At 36.0% G+C, this 19,739-nt stretch overlaps 2 protein-coding genes across 5 annotated transcripts in view; one reads left to right on the top strand and one right to left on the bottom strand.

The window, feature by feature from the left end:
• Positions 1-8,494, bottom strand: part of EIF2AK1 (eukaryotic translation initiation factor 2 alpha kinase 1) — a 40,400-nt gene extending 31,906 nt beyond the window's left edge. The window contains exons 1-4 of one of the 4 annotated variants that reach the window (XM_001377529.4): positions 7,713-8,494; positions 2,559-2,717; positions 609-742; positions 207-244 (exon numbers count right to left, since the gene is read on the bottom strand). In XM_001377529.4, the coding sequence (XP_001377566.2) occupies positions 207-244; positions 609-742; positions 2,559-2,717; positions 7,713-7,839 (458 nt within the window). In that variant the 5' untranslated portion in view covers positions 7,840-8,494. The remainder of the gene's footprint in view (positions 1-206; positions 245-608; positions 743-2,558; positions 2,718-7,712) is intronic. The other 3 variants (XM_056804356.1, XM_007498266.3, XM_056804355.1) reach the window with 3 other exon arrangements.
• ANKRD61 (ankyrin repeat domain 61) overlaps positions 1-19,739 on the top strand; it is a 42,953-nt gene that overhangs the window by 17,533 nt on the left and 5,681 nt on the right. The window lies entirely within an intron of this gene.

Consider the following 19,739-nt stretch of genomic DNA (forward strand, 5'->3'; position numbering starts at 1 on the left):
AAATTAAAATTATAGCAAAATCTGATTAATTTGGAATCTACTTCAAATAGGGATCAAAGTTATGATTTTCTTCCTCCTCATACAGATCAGCAGCAAAGGAATCAATCAGCTAGTGGTGAAGTTTGGTTGCCATCAACACTGCCTACAAAATTTGGGGGCCCTGATTAAATTGTTTACTATTTATGATGATCAAAAAAGCACATTACCTAACTTTACGAATATGAGGGTATTCTTCATGCTGAGCCTGAAAAAAAAGTAAAAGAAAAAATCCATTTTAAAATTATAGAGAATAATTCTACCTTTTCTTTAAATAATTTCCACATAAAATGTAAATGCATCCATGCTAAATAACACTGTCAACAAAGAAATCAAAGTACATTAAGCTACATGGGAGGAAAAAATCCAATAAGCTTTCAGTAACAGTAATAAGTTTCGTTAAAAGTAGGGCAGCTGTTTTACTCAAGAAAAAGTATTGGCAATGTTCCTGATTTCCTTTTATTTTTATAGCGTTATTATCTGCACATGGAGATTTCAAGGTATTTTGACACAAAATTTTTACTTTAAATTCAAATAGTATAATTGAAAATAACCAAGAGGACAAGAATTACCTCAAGAACTCTCTGCTTAGCTATTCTCATTAATTCAGTAATAGCCTTGTTATGATGCAGCCTCAAAGAACTAAATTCTTCACTGCAGGCAAAAGAAGACAACAGTCCCATTTTGGTAAAAGTCTGGCAAAGTACTATAAAAAATATAGAAAAAATAATTATTTTAATAGAAAATGTGACAATAATGGCACAAAGAAACAAGACTACATTTTAAAATTATTTCTACATTGACAACCTCAAAAGGTAAGATGTACTTTATGTATTTTAAGGAGTTATATGAATGTAAACTATAACTTTTAAAGAACAGATAAAATTTGGATAAATATATATACTGTGACTGGATGTGCACATATACATACATGAGATAGTCACAAATACACATAAGTATATATTCACATACATATGTGTGTATACAAAAATATAAACATATTTTTATGACAGCTAAAAACACTTTTGGAACTATCATCTTTTAAGAGAAAGAACAATTAGTTCAATTAATTTGCTTTTATCAATATACAAAACTACTGCTTCAGTCTAATGATAGACTATAAAATGTAAACAAAATTAAATACATTTATAGATTTTAAGATACATTATCATTCATTGACATTTATAACTATAATGAAGGCAAGCAAACTAAGTTTAAACAAATTAGTAGAAATGAGAGAATATTGTACTAATTATTCTTTTCTTTAGCCAATATAATATAAATTTTTTTAATAATGAGGGTGAGTGGTGAAGATTAAACCAAGATCTCAAATATACATACAATTTGGAGACTACAAGTTTCTAATAAGTCAACTTAACTTTCATCTGACAAAGACAGAGCATAATTAGTTTGGCTAGACTCATTTTAACAAATTATATTATGCTGCATATCTTTATATCAAAAGACTAATTTTACATATAGTAGAGAAGCCCTTATCAATATTATTTTTATGACATCGGTACAGCAAATTTTATCAAAATTTACCAACTCCAGGGGCATCTGGGTGGCTCAGTGAATTGAGAGCCGGGCCTAGGGATGGGAGGTCCTAGGTTTAAATCTGGCCTCAGACACGTCCTAGCTATATGACCCTGGGCAAGTCACTGGACCCTCATTGCCTAGCCCTTACCATTCTTCTGCCTTGGAACCAATAAGGTATGGGTTTAAAAAAAAATTACCACCTGAAACAGTACCTCTCAGGGGCTTTGGGATCTGCAAAATGTTCCCTTTGAATGATCCACCTTCCCTACCTTAATTTGTCAGCATTTGCAATACAATAACAAGAGCATTTTTCTAAAAATAAATAATAGAGTATTTTTACTGTAGTTTCTAGTTTAAGAATTGATGTTTAAATTTCTTTAAAACAGGATTCCCTTTGTAAATGCAAAAGTGCTCACCTCTAAAACAACATGGCAAAACTATGACTTTCCTGGTAGTTTATCCTTTGTCTTTGGCCATTTCACTGAAACTGAATTTAAACTAGGAGACTGGAAACCTATCTGCTTTTTTCCCTCTATGTTCTATAGCTTCTACAAATGAAGTACTTGTAGTTCTACTAGAAACAAATTGCTTAGTTCTTTTTCATCTATTCTTATATATAAATATATAGCATATTTTTTTAACTGCCTCAGCATTCAGGTTTTTAAAAACATGCTCATTTCCTAATTCACAAGAGATGTCCTAGTAATAATGTATGAATATCAGTAGTACAGATACAAATGAAAAAATTTTGAGTATATATAGATAATACAGGATTTTGTGCAAGACTTTAAATACTCTTTTATATGTTACAAAAAGCATGCTAGGTCTTCACAATTATATATACTTTCTTAGCCCAGTCATATCTTTCTTAGATACCTACTTCACATCAAATTATCTAAAACAAAAACTACTTATCGAACCTCCAACACAAAAACAACATATTAACTGGTTTTTACAAACTTTAGTTAACATGAAGTACTAACATGTGAACACTTGTCTTGAACGACGGGGGTCTGATTCATGAACATGGCTCAAGTGTTCTAACAAAGAAACAAGCAATAGTTGGTTTGCAACTGCAGAGGGAAAAGTCGAGTGTGGTAGAGGTCCTCTCACAGCCTGGAGTTCTGCAGGAACATCAGATTCTAAAAATGTAAAAAAAGAATACCAATTTTAAATAAACTGAAAATATTTTCTGTGATGATAAAAAAATACAAATGTGAACAAATAATAATGCACACATTATTAAACACTTAAGTCTGGAGATAAGAATAAAAGAAGTCAGAAGAAAGTGATGTTAAATAAGGGAAAATGTCCTTGCAAAAGATCTGAGGTGCATTGTAAAAGAAGAACACAACCTGAAGGAGAAGTAGGAGGGCATGTGAGGGGGAGGGATGAAGAATTAAATTAACAGAGGCATGAGAATAGCAACAATTAAGTGAGAGATAATAAGCAGATTTGCTTAGCATAATTCCATGTTGAGAAATACATAAGAAATAAAGTTAGTGTGATTGGGGAGCATTTGGTAGAAAGCTTTGAACACTAAGCAGAGAAGTTTCTATTTCATATAATGAACTACAGAGAGCCACTGTCAACTGAAATAGAAGAGCTAAATAATAAAGTATACATAAGTACAAATGTTCTAATAACTAAGCTAAAAATGGTTTTGTGGGATTTGAGACTAAACTGAGATACAAACTAGGAAACTATTGCAGTACATGTGGAAATAAAAATTCAAAAGATACATAAGAGGAAAACTCAAAGTCTTAGAAATGGATTAACTAGAGAGAATGGGAGAGATAACACCAAGACTTCCCCAACCTTGGGAAACTTGCAAGATAGTAACACTGAGAAACTGGGAATCAATAACTTTGTAAGAAGATGTACTCCACTTTCAAAATGTCAGGTGTCAGCGACAGTCAAGTAAAACTATCCTATAGCTTAGTGGCAAAACAAGAAAGGATCCCAGGTACAACAGTTACATAGGATAGAAATTTTGGTATTTAAATACATTGATTAGTTGAAACCACAGTGACATACTTTATGGTTAAGTGTATCAAGAGAAAGAACAGAAGATCTAAGGGGAAATAAAGCAAACAGTAGCAGAAGGGAAAATGGGACAAATGTTAAAGAAAAAAAAGAAAGTTCAAGAAACCTGGCAGTCAATGAGATCAAATGCAGCTAAGAGGTTCAGAAACAAGAACTGCAAAGAGGGCACTGGATTTCACTTAGAGGTCACTGGAAACTTGGGGAGAGCAGTTTTTAATTCAAATCAACATCATCATAGAGTGGAAAGAGTCCTGAGTTGGCCTTAGATTTGAGAACCAGGCTCAAATTCTGCCTCTGCCACTTACTGTCAATTTTAACTTGTAAGTCCCAATTCCTCATCTGTAAAATAAAGGGGTTAACCTAGATTTACTTCTAAATTCTCTTTCAGCTCTGACATTTTATAACTATTACTGTAAGCATGTATATGTGTCTACTGTGTATAGAGCACATCCTGAACAAAGAAAGGTTAAATTTAAAATTACCCTTGCTTTCAAAGAATAATAATTCAGTAGCAGAGAAATGATACACTAAATAACAATATCAGCTGTTCACATCTACAGAGTGCCTATTTACTATACACTTTCCTTGTAAAGTCACTTTGAGATAGCTATAGCAAGTAAAATTATCTTCATTTTGCAAATTAAAGTTCAAGGTTCCAAAGAATCTCAAGTCAAAAAGCTAGCAAGTGTCAGTCTGTGCTAAAGGCCAAGTCTTATGACTCCAAGTCCTGTGCCATTTATTAAATAAATCTCTTCAAACGAACAGTATCAGTATAAGGTACTGTGAAAGGACCCTGGCTCTCCTCTGGAGTCAGAGGCCCTAAGTTCAGAACCTAACTCTGACACTACCTATGTGACCTAGGTCAAGTCCCTTAATCTTCCTGGGCTTCAATTTCCACATATAAAAAGTGTAGGGGTTAGACCAGATGGTCCCAGTGTCCCTGACATCTCTAGATCTATAAGCCTACTAATTAGGACCCATTGAAAGAAAAATAAATACTGAGAGTGGGTGAAGGGCTGGTGAAGGAATCAGGAAAATCTTCATGAAGTGGCATATGAGTATAGGTCTTGATGGATAGGTTAGACTTTGCCAAGATGAAATTTAGGAAGAAGGCACAGAAAGCATTCCATTCATAGTAAAGGCATTGCCAGAAAAGTAGAGAGCAGGGATCATAGAAGTACAATTGGGGAAAAGATAATGTGGAAAATAGCAAGTGATAAGAATAAAAGGGCATTGTTGTCTTAAATGACAGGCTAAAGAGTTTTATTGGACTTTATGGAAGAGTTTTAAGAATAGGCGTAACAAAATCAGATTTATACATAAGGAAGATTAAGCTGTTAACAATGTGAAGAAAGGATAGGAAGGATAAAGACTGAAAATAGAAAGGCTAAGTTCATTTATGGAGTCATAAAGGCAAAAAAGACATTGGCAGGATGTTAAGAAGAAACTAGTATCAAGGAAACGTAAGTAGTGGTAGATGACTCTCTTAACAATTGTTGAAAGGGAAGAGGAGACAGGTTTCCTTGTGATGTGGGAAAGAAGCAATACTAGTTAGTATTCTGCTTAATGTTATGAGTTTAAATTTTCTCATCTGAAATATGTTCATAGGGTGTTGTGAGAGCTAAATGAGTTCACAGAAAAGCACTAAATAAATGGAAGCTCTTATCATAAAACAAATTGTACTACAGTGGACAGAACACTAGATTTTAAATCTAAGGTCTTAGTTCAAGACCCTGCAGCTATATTACTTACTACCTGTGTGACAGCAGGCAAGTCATTTAATCTCTATAAATCTAAGTTTTCTCATCTTTAAAAGAGGGGATAACTAAATTTAAATATGCCCATCTCACACAGTTTTGAGAAAAGTGTTTTGAAAGCCTGAAATGCTATATAAAATTGAGTTATTGCAGAAAGTTGATATTTTTACAAGCCACTGTTATGGCTCTCAGAAGTTAATAAAGGCAGAACCACAGCACCTAATTTGCTGTAACTTGGGTAAACTTCTAGACTAGGCCAGCTAGACGATGCAAATGAGGAAGGTGGCCTAGATTACCTCGTAAAATACTTTATAGCTCTAAATCTATGAGCTCCAACACAAATACAAGAAAGAATTTAGTACTGCTCTTGTGGATATTAACAACAATTCGTTACACAGTCTTTTTATTAAGAGTTGTGGTTGATAAAAAAAAAGTAGGAAAAGCTAATATTATTATGTATTACTCTCTTATTAAGGAACCTTGGATAAATTCTTGGCATTAGTTTCTTCATCTTAGAAAATAGAAAGACACTTTTGTATTTACTTTCTAGAGCATAAAATTTTAAAAGAATGTTTATGCATACTCTGAGGAACATGAGGAATAGATTCTATGTAAATTCAACAGTACTATTAATAACCCTCACAAAATTTTTTTTTACAATTTTATCATAGTTCACTACTTTCAGAAGTAATCTTAAGTGCACAGAAAACCTTATCACAAGACTACACACAAGGTATACTTACATGTTTACAGATGAACTGCTTTTTTGGATTATCTAAAAGGCTTTACGTTTTTGGAAATTCATTTAAACTTGTCATCTTACTTGTCCATTAAAAATAAAGATAAATTTTGCAATTTTCCCTCTTACAAATGGAAATAATGAATTATAGATTTAGAGCTTTAAAGGTCATCCAGTTAGAATTTTACTTTTTAAGAAACCAAAACTCAGAGTAAGGTCACACAAGTTATTAAGCCAAACTCAAAATTCAAGTCTTCTGATTTCATAACCATTATTCTGTCCATTATACCATTCTGACTCTCCTTTAAAATACCAAGTATATACATATTCTCTTTTATTTCCTTTCATAGGTGAAGAACTTATGTAAGGTGTCATATAAATACAACTAGACAATATTATTTTAAGATATACTCTTCTTATTAAATAACTCAGGGTAAGTCAATTTATGTTCCCTGCATTTACTGCTACAAGAGCATTAAAAAAAAACCCTGAATTTTTGATTATTATATTTGCAGTATACATTATGCCATTTACTATACAGCTTAAACAAAAAAATCTTTTTTATAAATTCTATAAAGGCATTTTATTCAAACTCCAGTAAAACCTGGCCTGAATGTTCTTCATTTCAAATGCCACCTAAAAGCATAGCAACTGTCAGTTGCTTATATGACATATTCCTTAACTAACAAATACTAAAATAATTGAACTTGTTCAATTTTTCAGCTGAGTTCTCCAATCTGCCTCATGTTTTATATAGAATAGGTTTGTTGTACTACTTGATGATGTCATAACTGTGTTTGTCACCTTTCTCCTCTGGATTATAAACTTCTTAAGATAAAGAGTTTACCAAAACTGTGAAAAAACCATAGCTCCTGGCACAAACTAATGCGTTTATTTGGGGGAATATTTTACAATTGATAAAGCTGAGTGGATTATTTACTGCATCCCTCTAAGTAGTCTCTAGTTACATCATTGTCAAGGAAGCAAACGAAAACATGAACTGAACAGTAAAGCTAAATAGCTGTTGTGACTGTCCAAAGATAACTCTGGCATGAACTTTTCAGTATAAATACCCTAGAGCACAATAAAAAACTCTATTTTTTAAATGTTCAAATACCAAGGGCCTGGGGACAACATCATTACTAAAAAAAATTCTTTATTTATCTTTGACCTCAGCAGTAAAAAATGTGTTTTCCTTCATTCCTTCATGCTGGAAGTATCTCCATTTCTTGGTCTCTGGGTTTTGCATAGGTCAATTTATCTGGTTCCTTTATCTCAAACTATCTTGAACCTCCTGGACAAACGCACAAAGTTCAAACAAGTCTAGCAAAAGAACAGAAAGAGAAGTATGTCTGTTTGTATGGGGGTGGGGGGGTAAGGAGAACTGAGATTTGGAGGAAAAAAGCTTTTGGATCACCAAACTAAAATTAAGTTTCTACGGTGTGCCAGGAGAGAGGAGGTAAAGATCTGAGCTTCGGCTAACTAGGGTTTTGTTTTGCTTTATTCTGTTTTTATCTATTCCCACCACCAACCTTGTGGGACACAGGCGTCCTCAATGCCCGGGTACTCTGGCCTAAACAACCAAGTTCGCTCACCATCATATCGGATGTCCGATCCCTCCTGGGGGAAGTCTATGGCAGGTGGCGGTGGTAACCCCGTAGCTCCAGCGCCCTTTGCCTCACATTCCTGGGATTCAGAATCGTCCTCGAGCATCGCCCGCATCGCAGGGGCAGAGGCCGCCCCATCCAAAGGATCTGTGAGGTCCTTAGCCCCGAGCCGCGGCAGCCGATCTGCAGGGATTACCAGTCTCTCCAAGGCGGCGCAACGAGCCCCCGGAAGTGACTGCTAGAGGACCGGAAATCGACTCAGTGCAGAAGAGAAGTAAGCCACCCAGAGCCTTAGCCGAAGGAGCACCACCGTGCGCCCCCTTCCGGGATGAGGGAGAAGCGTTGACGCTACGACCCCTGTCGGTGAGTGTGTGGAATCGCTCTCCTTTAGACGAGGCATGACCCCAAGTCTTTCCCTCAACCCCGCCCCCGAAAAAAAAAATATGGAGGCTCTGGGTTCCGGGAATCTATTCCTCCGTCGTCTTCTTTCCTGCCGCACTACCCTACCCTCCATCCATCTGGTGGAATAAGTTAGTGCCACCGCATCCCTAACTCTCCCAAGGAATAGAGCGTGCCACCGCATCCCTAACTCTCCCACGGAATAGAGCTCCTTTAGGGAAGGACTATAATGCGAGGCCGAAGGCAAGAGGATGTGCCCTCCCAGTGTATGTGGTCCAAAACCTGATGAGATAGCCCCTCCTCGGGGGTGGAGGGTGAAATCTGACCTGCCTCCATTTGTCTACAGCCCGGCCTCTTCCGGAAGTCCGAGAAGAGGATTATGGGTAGTAAGGAAAGCTTCCCACTCCTCATCTGCCCCTGCTCTTTTTCCTTCATCAGGGTTTTGGGCCAGTGGGCTTTTCATCCCCTCCAATTGTGGTGGATTCCACCCGTGAACTTTGGGGTGTCACAATAGTGTCTTAAATATATAAATTAAAATACATAGGATTACAAAGGAAACCAGTTATGTTGAAATAAACATGTAACATTTCCCATCCAAGTTCAAGGACACCACTCCCTTGAATTCGATTCCACAGATCCCAGGTTAAGAATCCCTGCTTTAAGCTATATGGGAACTGAAAACCCCAAACCCCAAAAGGAATGGTGTTGATAGCCCTAAAGCCTAGAGAAATCTCTTTTGGGGGAAGGAGGAAAACTTCTACTCCTCAACTGTAAACTGTTAAAACTAGTGTAAATAGAAAGAAACTGACATTTTCAATAACTTCATAATCAAATCTATATTAGGATAGTCCCCTACCTGTATATAAGTGAAGCAATATTTAATTTGATTTGATTCCATAATTTTAACATTTTTAAGTAATATTTTTGCTCTCTTTTCAGAGGGAAACAAAGACTTCTAGGCCTTCTTTCCTAGAATAGTCTCAGGAGAGATCTCTCTCATCTATGTGGTAATGATATCATGTATATACATACACATAAATGTTTATATACCAGTATGTTTATATACATAAATATATCTGTAAGCCCATGTTTATATGGAAAGGAATAAATTTGTGTGCCTGGGTAATTAGTTAAGACTTAAGATTTTATTGCTGTAATGAATGAGGAGACTCTATCACTGCAGATAAGCAACAATATATTCTTTTTTTTTTTTTAAACCCTTACCTTCCGTCTTGGAGTCAATACTGTGTATTGGCTCCAAGGCAGAAGAGTGGTAAGGGCTAGGCAATGGGGGTCAAGTGACTTGCCCAGGGTCACACAGCTAGGAAGTGGCTGAGGCCGGATTTGAACCTAGGACCTCCCGTCTCTAGGCCTGGTTCTCAATCCACTGAGCTACCCAGCTGCCCCCAGCAACAATATATTCTGCAACTTACTGTCTTAAAAACTTGCCAGGGACAATCACAGTCAATAAGTATTTATTAAGATCCTGCCAAGGCACTTTGCTAGGCTGAGAATATAAATATAAATATTGAAATAATCCCTACACACACAAAGCAGTTTATATACTATGAAGGGAAATAACAAGAATACACACATTCATTCATACATATGTGCATATAACACACATGTATTATACACACATACACATGTGACAATATATAACAAACATAAAGTAAATAACTACAAATGTATACAAAGTAGTTGAAACAAGGGATTTGGGGAAGAAGGACAATAGCAATTGGCAGAATTAGAAAAGGTTTCATGCAGAAGACCATGCTTGAGTTGTATCTTAAAGAGAGGGATTGTAAGAAGTGAAAAAAGTAGGGTAAGGGACATATAAGGCTATCTGAGGGGGTATGAATTCCGGGGACACAATTTGGGTGGATCCTCTGATGTGGAAGGGAAGTAATGTATGAGTCTGGAAACAGCAATAGAGATCGGGTTGTAGAGGGCTTTAAGTGCAAAATAAAGGAGTTTGAATTTTATTCTAGAGGCAATAGGAAGCTACTGTAGAGTTAGAAGACTTGAGGAGTCACCTGAGGAGGAATCATAAATCTGTGCTTAAGTAGAATTACTTGGACAGCAATGTATGGAATGAACTGGAGTGTGGAGAGAATTGAGGCAGAGAAAAGAGTAAGGAGACCTGAAATGTAGCTTTCTGAGTAGAGGAGGGGTCTGATGAGACAGATGTTGTGAAGGTAAAAATGGCAAGATTGGCAACTACTGGATATGAGTGATGAGAGAGAGTAGGATATTGCTATGGTTACAAACCTGGAAACCTGGAAGGATGGTGGTGGCTTCACCAGAAATAGGGAAGTTTGTAAGTGAGGAAGGCTTAAAGGAAAAGATAAATTCAGGTTTAGACATGCTGAGTTTGAAATGTCTCTGGGCTGTCCAGTTTGAAATTCCCAATAGGCAATTGGCGGTGTAGGATTAAAACTCAGAGGGGAATTAGGGCTGGATATATAAATCTGGCAGTTACCTGCATAGATATGGCAGTTAAACTCATGACAGCCAATGAGGTTACCAAGAGTGTTGAGAGAGAAGAAGGCCCAGGACAGAATCATGGGGAATATTCACAATTAGGGAGGCATTGTGTTGATAAATATACCTTTATAAATGTTAACATAAGATTTTCTTTGTCCTAACTTTTCTCCTAATTTGATTCTTATCATATAAAGACATATACTTTAGTCCTTCATTTGTAAAATGCTATATGAGAATGCAGCAAAGGAAAATGAAAAGTAGTCAGACAGGAAGGAGAAGAACCTGGGGAGTGTAATGTCACAAAAACCCAAAGAGCAGAGTAAACAGGAAGTAAAAGTGGTCAGTCAACAGTGTCATATGCAGCAAAGAGGTTAAAAGAGATTAGGACTGAAAAGACGCCACAGGATTTGGAAATTGGGAAAAGAATTAACTTTGGCAAGAGCAGTTTGAGTTATCAATGAGGTCGGAAGCCACATTGTAGAGTGAGTGAGGATTTGAGACAGTAGAAAAGGATAATCTATTTGATGGGAAGAAGTTGAAAATTTGAGAGAGTTTGATTAAAAGTACAATTAATACAATTTCAATTTTTAAAAACAATGTGTATTGGCCCCATCCAAATATGCCTGTGTTCCGTTTGGGGTTTTTTTGGTTTGTTTTTGTTGTTGTTGTTTTTTGTAAACTCTTACCTTCCATCTTGGAATCAATACTGTGTATTGGTTCCAAGGCAGAAGAATGGTAAGGGCTAGGCAATGGGGTTTAAGTGACTTGCCCAGGGGCACACAGCTGGGAAGTGTCTGAGGTCACCTTTGAACCCAGAACCTCCCTTCTCTAGACCTGGCTTTCAATCCACTGAACTACCCAGCTGCCCCCTCTTTTGTTTTTTTTTAAATAGAATTGTAAACAATGTTTATGATAGTTCTTATTACTCTAACCTCACTTTCATAATTTTGCGTGTCAACATATTTAATTCTGATCCTCATGTATATCCTTTATTAGGAGATCATATTATTATGGTACATTAATATAGCATAATTGACTCAGGTATTCATCAATCATTAGCCACACTGGTTATTTATAGTTTTTAATGATTAAAAATAAAGTTTTTATTACTTTTTCCACAGGTAAGGTTTTTTTTCTTTTTCATACTTTGGGCTTTGGAATATCATTGGGATTTCTGATATGATCAATTTTGTGATGTATTTACTTCTTAAAAAAAAGTCTGATGAGAGCCTTAACTGGGGTCATGGACTTTGAGTGGGGTGGAAAAATTAATATGAGAATTGTCATCAAGGTAAAATTGACAAGACTTGTCAACTTATTAGCTATTTGGATTGAAGGAGAGGGAGGAGTTAAGTATGACTTTAAGATTCAAGGTCATGAATTTGGGAGACTAAAAGACTAGTGGTTCCTTTAATAGATACAGAAAAGTTTGAAAAAAAGGTAAGGTTAGGGTGTGGTGTGTAAGAGGGAAGATAAAAAGTTCTATTTTGTGTATGTTGAGTTTTTCAGTGTCTACAGACACATCTGAGAAAAACAAGCAATTGAATTCAGATACTAATTAATCACTCTGAAAATGAATACACTATTCTACCTTGCCTTGCTTTAATTTGTCCCTTCCAAATTCATCCTATACATTTATGCCTTTTTTTAAACTGTAATATAAGATTTTCTTTGTTCTAACTTTTCTCCTAATCTTGAGTCTGACACTTATAAAGACATACTTTAGTCCCTCTTATGTAAAATGTCATATGAGAATGCATTCTGACACAGATTCATTAATAAAATATCAACTTCAGGGGCAACTAGATGGCTCAATGGATAGAGAACCAGGTCTGGAGTCAGGAAGACCTGTCCAAATAGGGCCTCAGACCCTTCCTGTGTGACCCTGGGCGAGTCACTTAATCCCAGTTACCTAGTTCTTACCACTTTTCTGTCTTGGAATCTATACTTAGTGTCATTTCTAAGATAGAAAAGTTTAGAGGGTTTTAAAATAAATAAATAAAATATTAATTTCTATGATGTACTAATAAGACATTTATACTTTTTTTAAGTTGCATTCTCTTTGCATACAGATATATTTTACCCTGACACTTACAACCTTCTCTTTCCCTTATTTATCCATAGTAGGAGACTTCTTAAAAATAGCCCCAAAAGTAGATTAAGTCCTCTGGGATACTTTTTAGAGGAACTTTCAAACAAGATAATGTAGCCTGAGTTGTGGACCATTTGTTTGTCAATCAGTGATTAGTGAGCCAATCAGGTAGTACTAAAATAGATAAGGACAATTCATTGTCAGACCTTGCCATATCGATGAGCCAAAACCCAGTGACTAGTGATGAATATCATTACATTCAGTCAACTGCTAATAGTCTTAGCATAGGCTATAATTAAAGTGACAAATCCAGTATAACTGTGAGGATTCTTGGTTCTGAACCTCTGAAAGCTTGGTCACTTAACCTCAGTTTCCTATTCTATAAAATAATGGGAATAGACTTTATTTACAAGGACCCTTTTGAGTTCTCAATCTTATGATCTTATTTGTATATTTTCCTCTTAAACTTTAGACTAGTTATTTGATGTTAAATTTTTGGATCATTGTAACCCATGAAACAAAGAAAAATACAAAATGTTCTATGGTTGTGTGCAGACCCTATTCGATTTCTATAGTACCTCGGCCAGAGGAATAGAAAAGGGGGCATACAGTGCCCAGAACAGCACAGGTTTTAGATTGTAACTGCCTGCAGCTACAAATTAATATCTTCTCAGGTGGACACCTGAGAAGGGGGGGGGGGGGGGGAGAGAGAGAGAGAGAGAGAGAGAGAGAGAGAGAGAGAGAGAGAGAGAGAGAGAGAGAGAGAGAGAGAGAGAGAGAGAGAGAGAGAGAGAGAGAGAGAATGGGAGGTAGCTAATGAACATGTGACATGGCATGAGATTTAACATTGGCTCAACTGACAACCACAAGATCAAAGAGGAGGAGATTAATCAAACATGTGGCCTGGTAGGTAATCTGGTCTGTCAAGGTATGAGCTAGGACCCAGTGGCAGCTAATGTCCTACCCAGGAATTCTCCCAACCTTTGGATTGTAGGTTTGGAGAGTGGTCAGAATGAATAGAGTACCAATCAAATACAATGATCAAGAAATAATAGGCCCATGAGTCTGGTACATGAGCACATAGGTTACAATATTGATACATTAATAATACTTTCAAGATTAGAATATATCTGGGATGCCACATAGATTATCAACTGTAAGCACTCAGTTTGTGAAATCTTTGTCCAATGAGCAACCATCTATAAATATTAATTTGGTGATACTCTAAATGCTAATAAATATTTATTAGAGTATATTGATACTCTAAATGTTAATAAATCTTGTCTTTTAAGGTACTAAATTAAAACTACACTAAGACTTTGGAGCTATCCTATATACAACATGAATATACAGTTAATTAGGGGGAAATCAATAACAACCAGAAAGCAAAAGAAAATTTTAGCTAAACATAACGAACATAGAATTGCAAAGATACAGCTGGAAAGAACCTTAGAAGTCATCTAATCCAAAATTCTCATTTTACAGATGAGGAAACTGAGGCCTACAAAGCTTAAGTGACTTGTCCAAGATTACACAGGTATTTAGTAATAGAACTATCCTACAATTCCAATTTTTTTTTCTGCTGCATGACTTCAGGTTCTCCTTAGAAAAGCATGGGAAACTGTTATGTTGGCTTTCAATAACTTTGATAAACTTTTGCAACCAGGACTATGAAAATGATTGCAGCTCATGTTGCAGAGCATTCTAAATTAAATCAGCATATACTTTAAAACTCTTTGACTTCAGTGCAAACATAAGTATAGTGAAAGATGGCTCATGGCTCAGAAAGGACTAAGGAATGAAAGAGGATAAAGAACTATAGTTGATTCCAAAGTCTTTCAATAATATATCATGAACACTTTCTTCAAGAGGAGATTTTAGAATCTTAGTGAATGTTTAATAACATAACAAAAATGACAATAATTATTTTTTAACTCTCAGAAAATAACTCATTTCCAATAGTCACTTCCCAATTTGCTGTGTACAACAGACCACCAAACTTCTTAAAGCAATGATAAAAATTAATAATAAGTTAGAATAGTTTTTTAAAAGAAAGACAGTGAGAGATTGAGGTGATGTAAATTTGACTAAGTTGATGATATTTTTTAATGAGAAATGGGTAGGAAAGCAGACATCAATACAGAAGATCCACATTTACTGTAGAAGTTTAACTGGTGTATATATATGAATTGCCACATTTTAGTCAGCAAACACTTGCTCTCCTTACTAAGCAGAAAATTATGGCAGCCAAGGTCAACAACAGTTTAGAATAAATTTTTTATTTGTACAAATATTCTGGATGGCAATGACAAGAGAATGAAATAAGCTAGATAATCCCAAAGACATTTTAGTGTAAAACAAGATAGAAAAATGAAAAAAATGGAAAATGTCAAAGATCTGTCAAGATTTTTTAATACCAAATTATTTTCTCCTTCAATGACAGTAGAACTACCACATTTGAACTGTTAATATTACAATCTCAAGGGGGCAGCTGGGTAGTTCAGTGGATTGAGAGCCAGTCCTAGAGATGGGAGGTCCTAGGTTCAAATCTGGCCTCAGACACTTCCCAGCTGTGTGACCCTGGGCAAGTCACTTGACCCCCATTGCCTAGCCCTTACCACTCTTCTGCCTTGGAGCCAATACACAGTATTGACTCCAAGACGGAAGGTAAGGGTTTTAAAAAAATATATATTACAATCTCAAATGTGCTGCATGCGTAAAATTTGCACTAAAGAAAAAATAAGGACAAGAGTAGTTGGGCTATATAAAGTATACTCAAGAGAAGATTCATGCTAAAAGTGACTAGTTCTGGATTGATCACTGGTGTAACAGAATGATTCTTTAGACATACTCTAAAGTGGTACAATTGATTGAGTACAGGACTTGGAGTAAGGAATACCTTAGTTTTACTTCCTGCCACAGACAGTAGCCTTGCCACCTTCAATAAAGCACCTAATCTTTCCCAATCTCAGTTTTCCCATTTGTAAAAATGGGAAAAATAACATTTTCCATATCACAGAGTTACTATGAGAATTAAATGAGATAATATATGTATAGCTATCAACCCATATGCCTACTCCCCTATCTCCACAAAATCCTTCTTGGAAATATATATATTTGTATATATATACACATGCATATATATATATATGTATGTACATATATATGTGTGTGTATATATATATATATCAAAGGTGGCCTTGATTGAAGATTTGAATAGAGAGCAGGCAAGATTTTGTAAATGATGTTGTATAGTGAGTTAAAGAATAGTACCCTGTGATCTGAGAAGTGATGTCTCTCCTGTCTATTATCTGTTATTCAGATTTCTGTCACAGATGTTATAGAATCATATACTTAGAATTGTGAAGCAGCATTGAACTTCCCCATTTTACAGATGAAAAAACAAGATTTCCTATGCTAACATCAATTACCAACATCTGTTGTAGGGAAAAAATGGGTTTTACTAGTTTCAGTTAAAATACATGAGATAGGTTTATTGATTTTTATAAGCAACTGAAAGGAAAGAGATTTTGATCAATTTGCCCTTCTAATCCTTGAACTCAGTTTCTCAGATGTTTTCCAACTAACTTTTTAATAGTAATCAGAAATCAGTCAATCTGCAGGCATTTATTAAGCTACTATTATGTGCCAGGCACTGTGCTTTTGTTGTTGTTGGGAATAGAAATACAACGAATAAAAAAGAAAACCCTATCCACACTGAGTTTAGGGTTTGGGGGGAGATACAAAGAATAAATGCAAACAAATACAAAGAATTTAAATATACTTACAGTTCGAAAAATCAAGAAAGGATTCACGTGGAAGGTGATCCTAAAGCTCCATATTGAAGGATGGTATTCTATAAAGCAGAAATACAGAGGACATACAGAGGGCCTCAGACCTTTCAATGGAAAGACATGAAGGAAATAGGTGAAGGATTGAGGATTAAGAACAGAGGGAGGTGATCATGGAGTGTAGGAGTAGGGAGCAGTGTATGGAAAGTTTAGAAAGATAGATTGGGACCAAGTTGTGAAGAACTTTTAAAAAGTAAACAGAAGGGGTAGTTAGGTGGCTCAGTTGATAGAGTGCCAGACCTGCCCTCAGGAGGACTTGGGTTCAAATTTAGATTCAGATACTTGCTAACTGTATGACTCTGGGCAAGTCACTTAGCTCCCTTTGCCTTGCCCTTAGAGTTGTTATTAAGACAGAAGATAAAAGTTAAGAAAAAAAAAGTAAACAGAGAAGTTTATATTATATCCTAGAGACAATAGGGAGCCACTGGAGTTTATTGAGTAGGGGAGAAAAATGATCTGATCTGCAAGAAAATTGCTTTGCCAGCAGTAACAAAGAAACTAATTAATAGACTTGCAATAGCTTGGGGAAAAGATCAAGGAAGTTAAGGGGGGAAGGTTGGGATAGGTTAATGTGTGGTAGATTGTGAATAAAGAATGATGTCAGGGACAGCTAGTATCTTAGTGGATTGAGAGTCAGGCCTAGAGATGGGAGGTCCTGGGTTCAAATGTGACCTCAGATACTTCCTAGCTGTGTGATCCTGGGCAAGTCACATAATCCCCATTGCCTAGCCCTTCTGCCTTGGAACTGTTTCTTACAGGATCAATTGGCAAACACCCACTCTACCAGAAACAGACCTGTTTCTGAACCTTTGAATGAGGAAATTTCCTTCCCTGAAATAGAGATGGAAAAACACCTTCCCTATAGCCCAGTTAACAGACTGCTTCTCTCGTGCAGTGCAAATCTTGACTGAATTTAATCCCCAAAACCCTTCCCCTGCAATCCCAGTTTCTCATGTTCCCTCTCCTACAGAAAACCAAATTCCCTACAAGTATGAAACCTTCCAATGGTGAAATTTCCAATATTCACAAGTCTAAGAAATTTTAAGGTTTACAGAACCAATATATAACATTGATTCTAAGATGGAAGGTAAGGATTTTTTTAAAAAGAATGTGTCAAATTAGAAATAACAATATTGGGCAACTGACTAAATATGCGGGATGTCACATAATAAGGTATCAAGGATAATGCTGAAGTTACTAATATGAGAGCAGGGAAGAATGGTGCCTTGGACAAAAATAGCTAAGCTTGGAAAAGGGATGTTTGATAGAAAAGCTAAATTCTGTTTTGTACACATTGAATTTTAGATGTCCCTAGGATATATAGTGTGTGTATATGTGTGTACATGCACACATATTAGTTAGTCATCTGCCTAGAGATGATAATTTAAACTGAAGGGAGCTAATGAGATCATCAAGAGAGTATAGAGAGAAAAGGGCCCAAGACAGCCTTGGGGAACACCCAAAATTAGGGATTATGTCATGGTTAATGAGCTGGCAAAATATAATGAGAAGGATTGGTTAGACAGGTAGGAATAGAACCATCTAGTTAATCAGTCAGTAAACATTTATTGTGTTTGCTATGTGCTAGGCACTGTGCTAAGCCTGGGAATATAAAGAATGGCTAGACAATTCCTATCCTTGAGGAATTCACAATCTAATGAATCTAAATGTAAATAAATATGTACAAACAATCTACATACAGAAGAAATAAGGAAATATTCAACAGAGGGAAGACACTGGGATTAAAAGGGTTTGGGAAAGGCTTCTTGAAGAAGATAAGGTTTTAACTGGGACTTAAAGGAAGCTAGAGAAGTCAGAAGGCAGGGTTGAGGAGGGAGAACTTTCCAGGCATTGGGGGATAGCCAAATAAAATGTCCAGAGCTGAGTGATGGAGTGTCCTGTTCAACGAAGAAACAAGAGGCCAATGTCTCTAGATGGAAGAGTGCTTGGGAGGTAGAAGGTATAAGGAGTCTGGAAAGGTTTGGACAAGGGTCATGAAAAACTTAGCATGATAGAAGATTTTGTATTTGATCCTGGAGATGATAGGGAACCACTGGAGTTAACTGAGTAGAGAGATGGGATTGGACCTTCAATTTAGGGAAATCACTTTAGGAGTTGAAGGGAGAATGGTCTGGAGGGGACAGACTTTAATAAGGCAAGCTGAACCAATGATAGGATATGGCAACAGTCCAGGTATGAGATGATGAGGCCTATACCAGAGTGGAGGCAGTATAAGAGGAGAAAATGGTGTATATTCAAAAGATGTTGGAAAGGTAAAATTAACAGGCCTTTGAAACAGATTGGATACGGAGGGAGTGAGAAATAGGAACTGAGGATATCATCTAGGTTGGGAGCCTGGGGAACTAAGAGGGTGACAGGGTCTTCAGTAATAATAAGGAATGAGGCCTAGGCAGCAGAGTAGATAGAGCATTAAACCTGGAGGCAGGAAGACCTGGGTTCAGTTTGGCCCAGGTATTTCCTAGTTGTGTGATGCTGGGCAAGTTACTTTTAAGCCCAATTGCCTAGCCCTTTCTGTTCTTCTGTCTTAAACTTAATACTAAAGTTGAAAGTAAAAAAAAAACAACAAAAAAACTGTAATAAGGAAGTGTGTTGTAGTGTTTTTATACTTTAACTTGCTGTACTTCTTACATTATCCTTAGTTTCTCCCTTTTCTACCTCTCTTTTAAGCATTCTAAGTGTCTTTTTGCTTAATTTTTTTAATGATGTCCCTTTTAAAATAACATTTATTTCCAAATATATCCTGTCTCTTGTATCTACCAAACTCTACCTAATAGGTTTTAAAAGACAGAAAAAATAGCTCGGCAAAACCAACCAAAATATTGATTATGCTTGACTATATATATATATATATATATATATATATATATATATATATATATATATATATATATATAATTTCACATTCTAGTTTCCCACCTCTGCAGGAAAGGAAAACAGGATATTTTTTAGTGCAATCTTTTTTTTTTTTTGGAGAGGTACTGATCCTTATCTATTCTCTGGGACCAAGCCTGGCCATTATAGTTCCAAAGTATTCCATTTTCTTTCATTGTAATCTTCCATTTACATTGCTATGGTCATTGTGAATATTGTTTTCCTGATTCTGTTTATTTCACTTTGCATGAGTTCCCATGTTTTGCCAAGTTCCTCTAAATTGTTTATGATTGT

Source organism: Monodelphis domestica, chromosome 7 (genome assembly GCF_027887165.1).
Source record: "Monodelphis domestica isolate mMonDom1 chromosome 7, mMonDom1.pri, whole genome shotgun sequence".
In the NCBI taxonomy this organism is placed as follows: Eukaryota; Metazoa; Chordata; class Mammalia; order Didelphimorphia; family Didelphidae; genus Monodelphis; species Monodelphis domestica.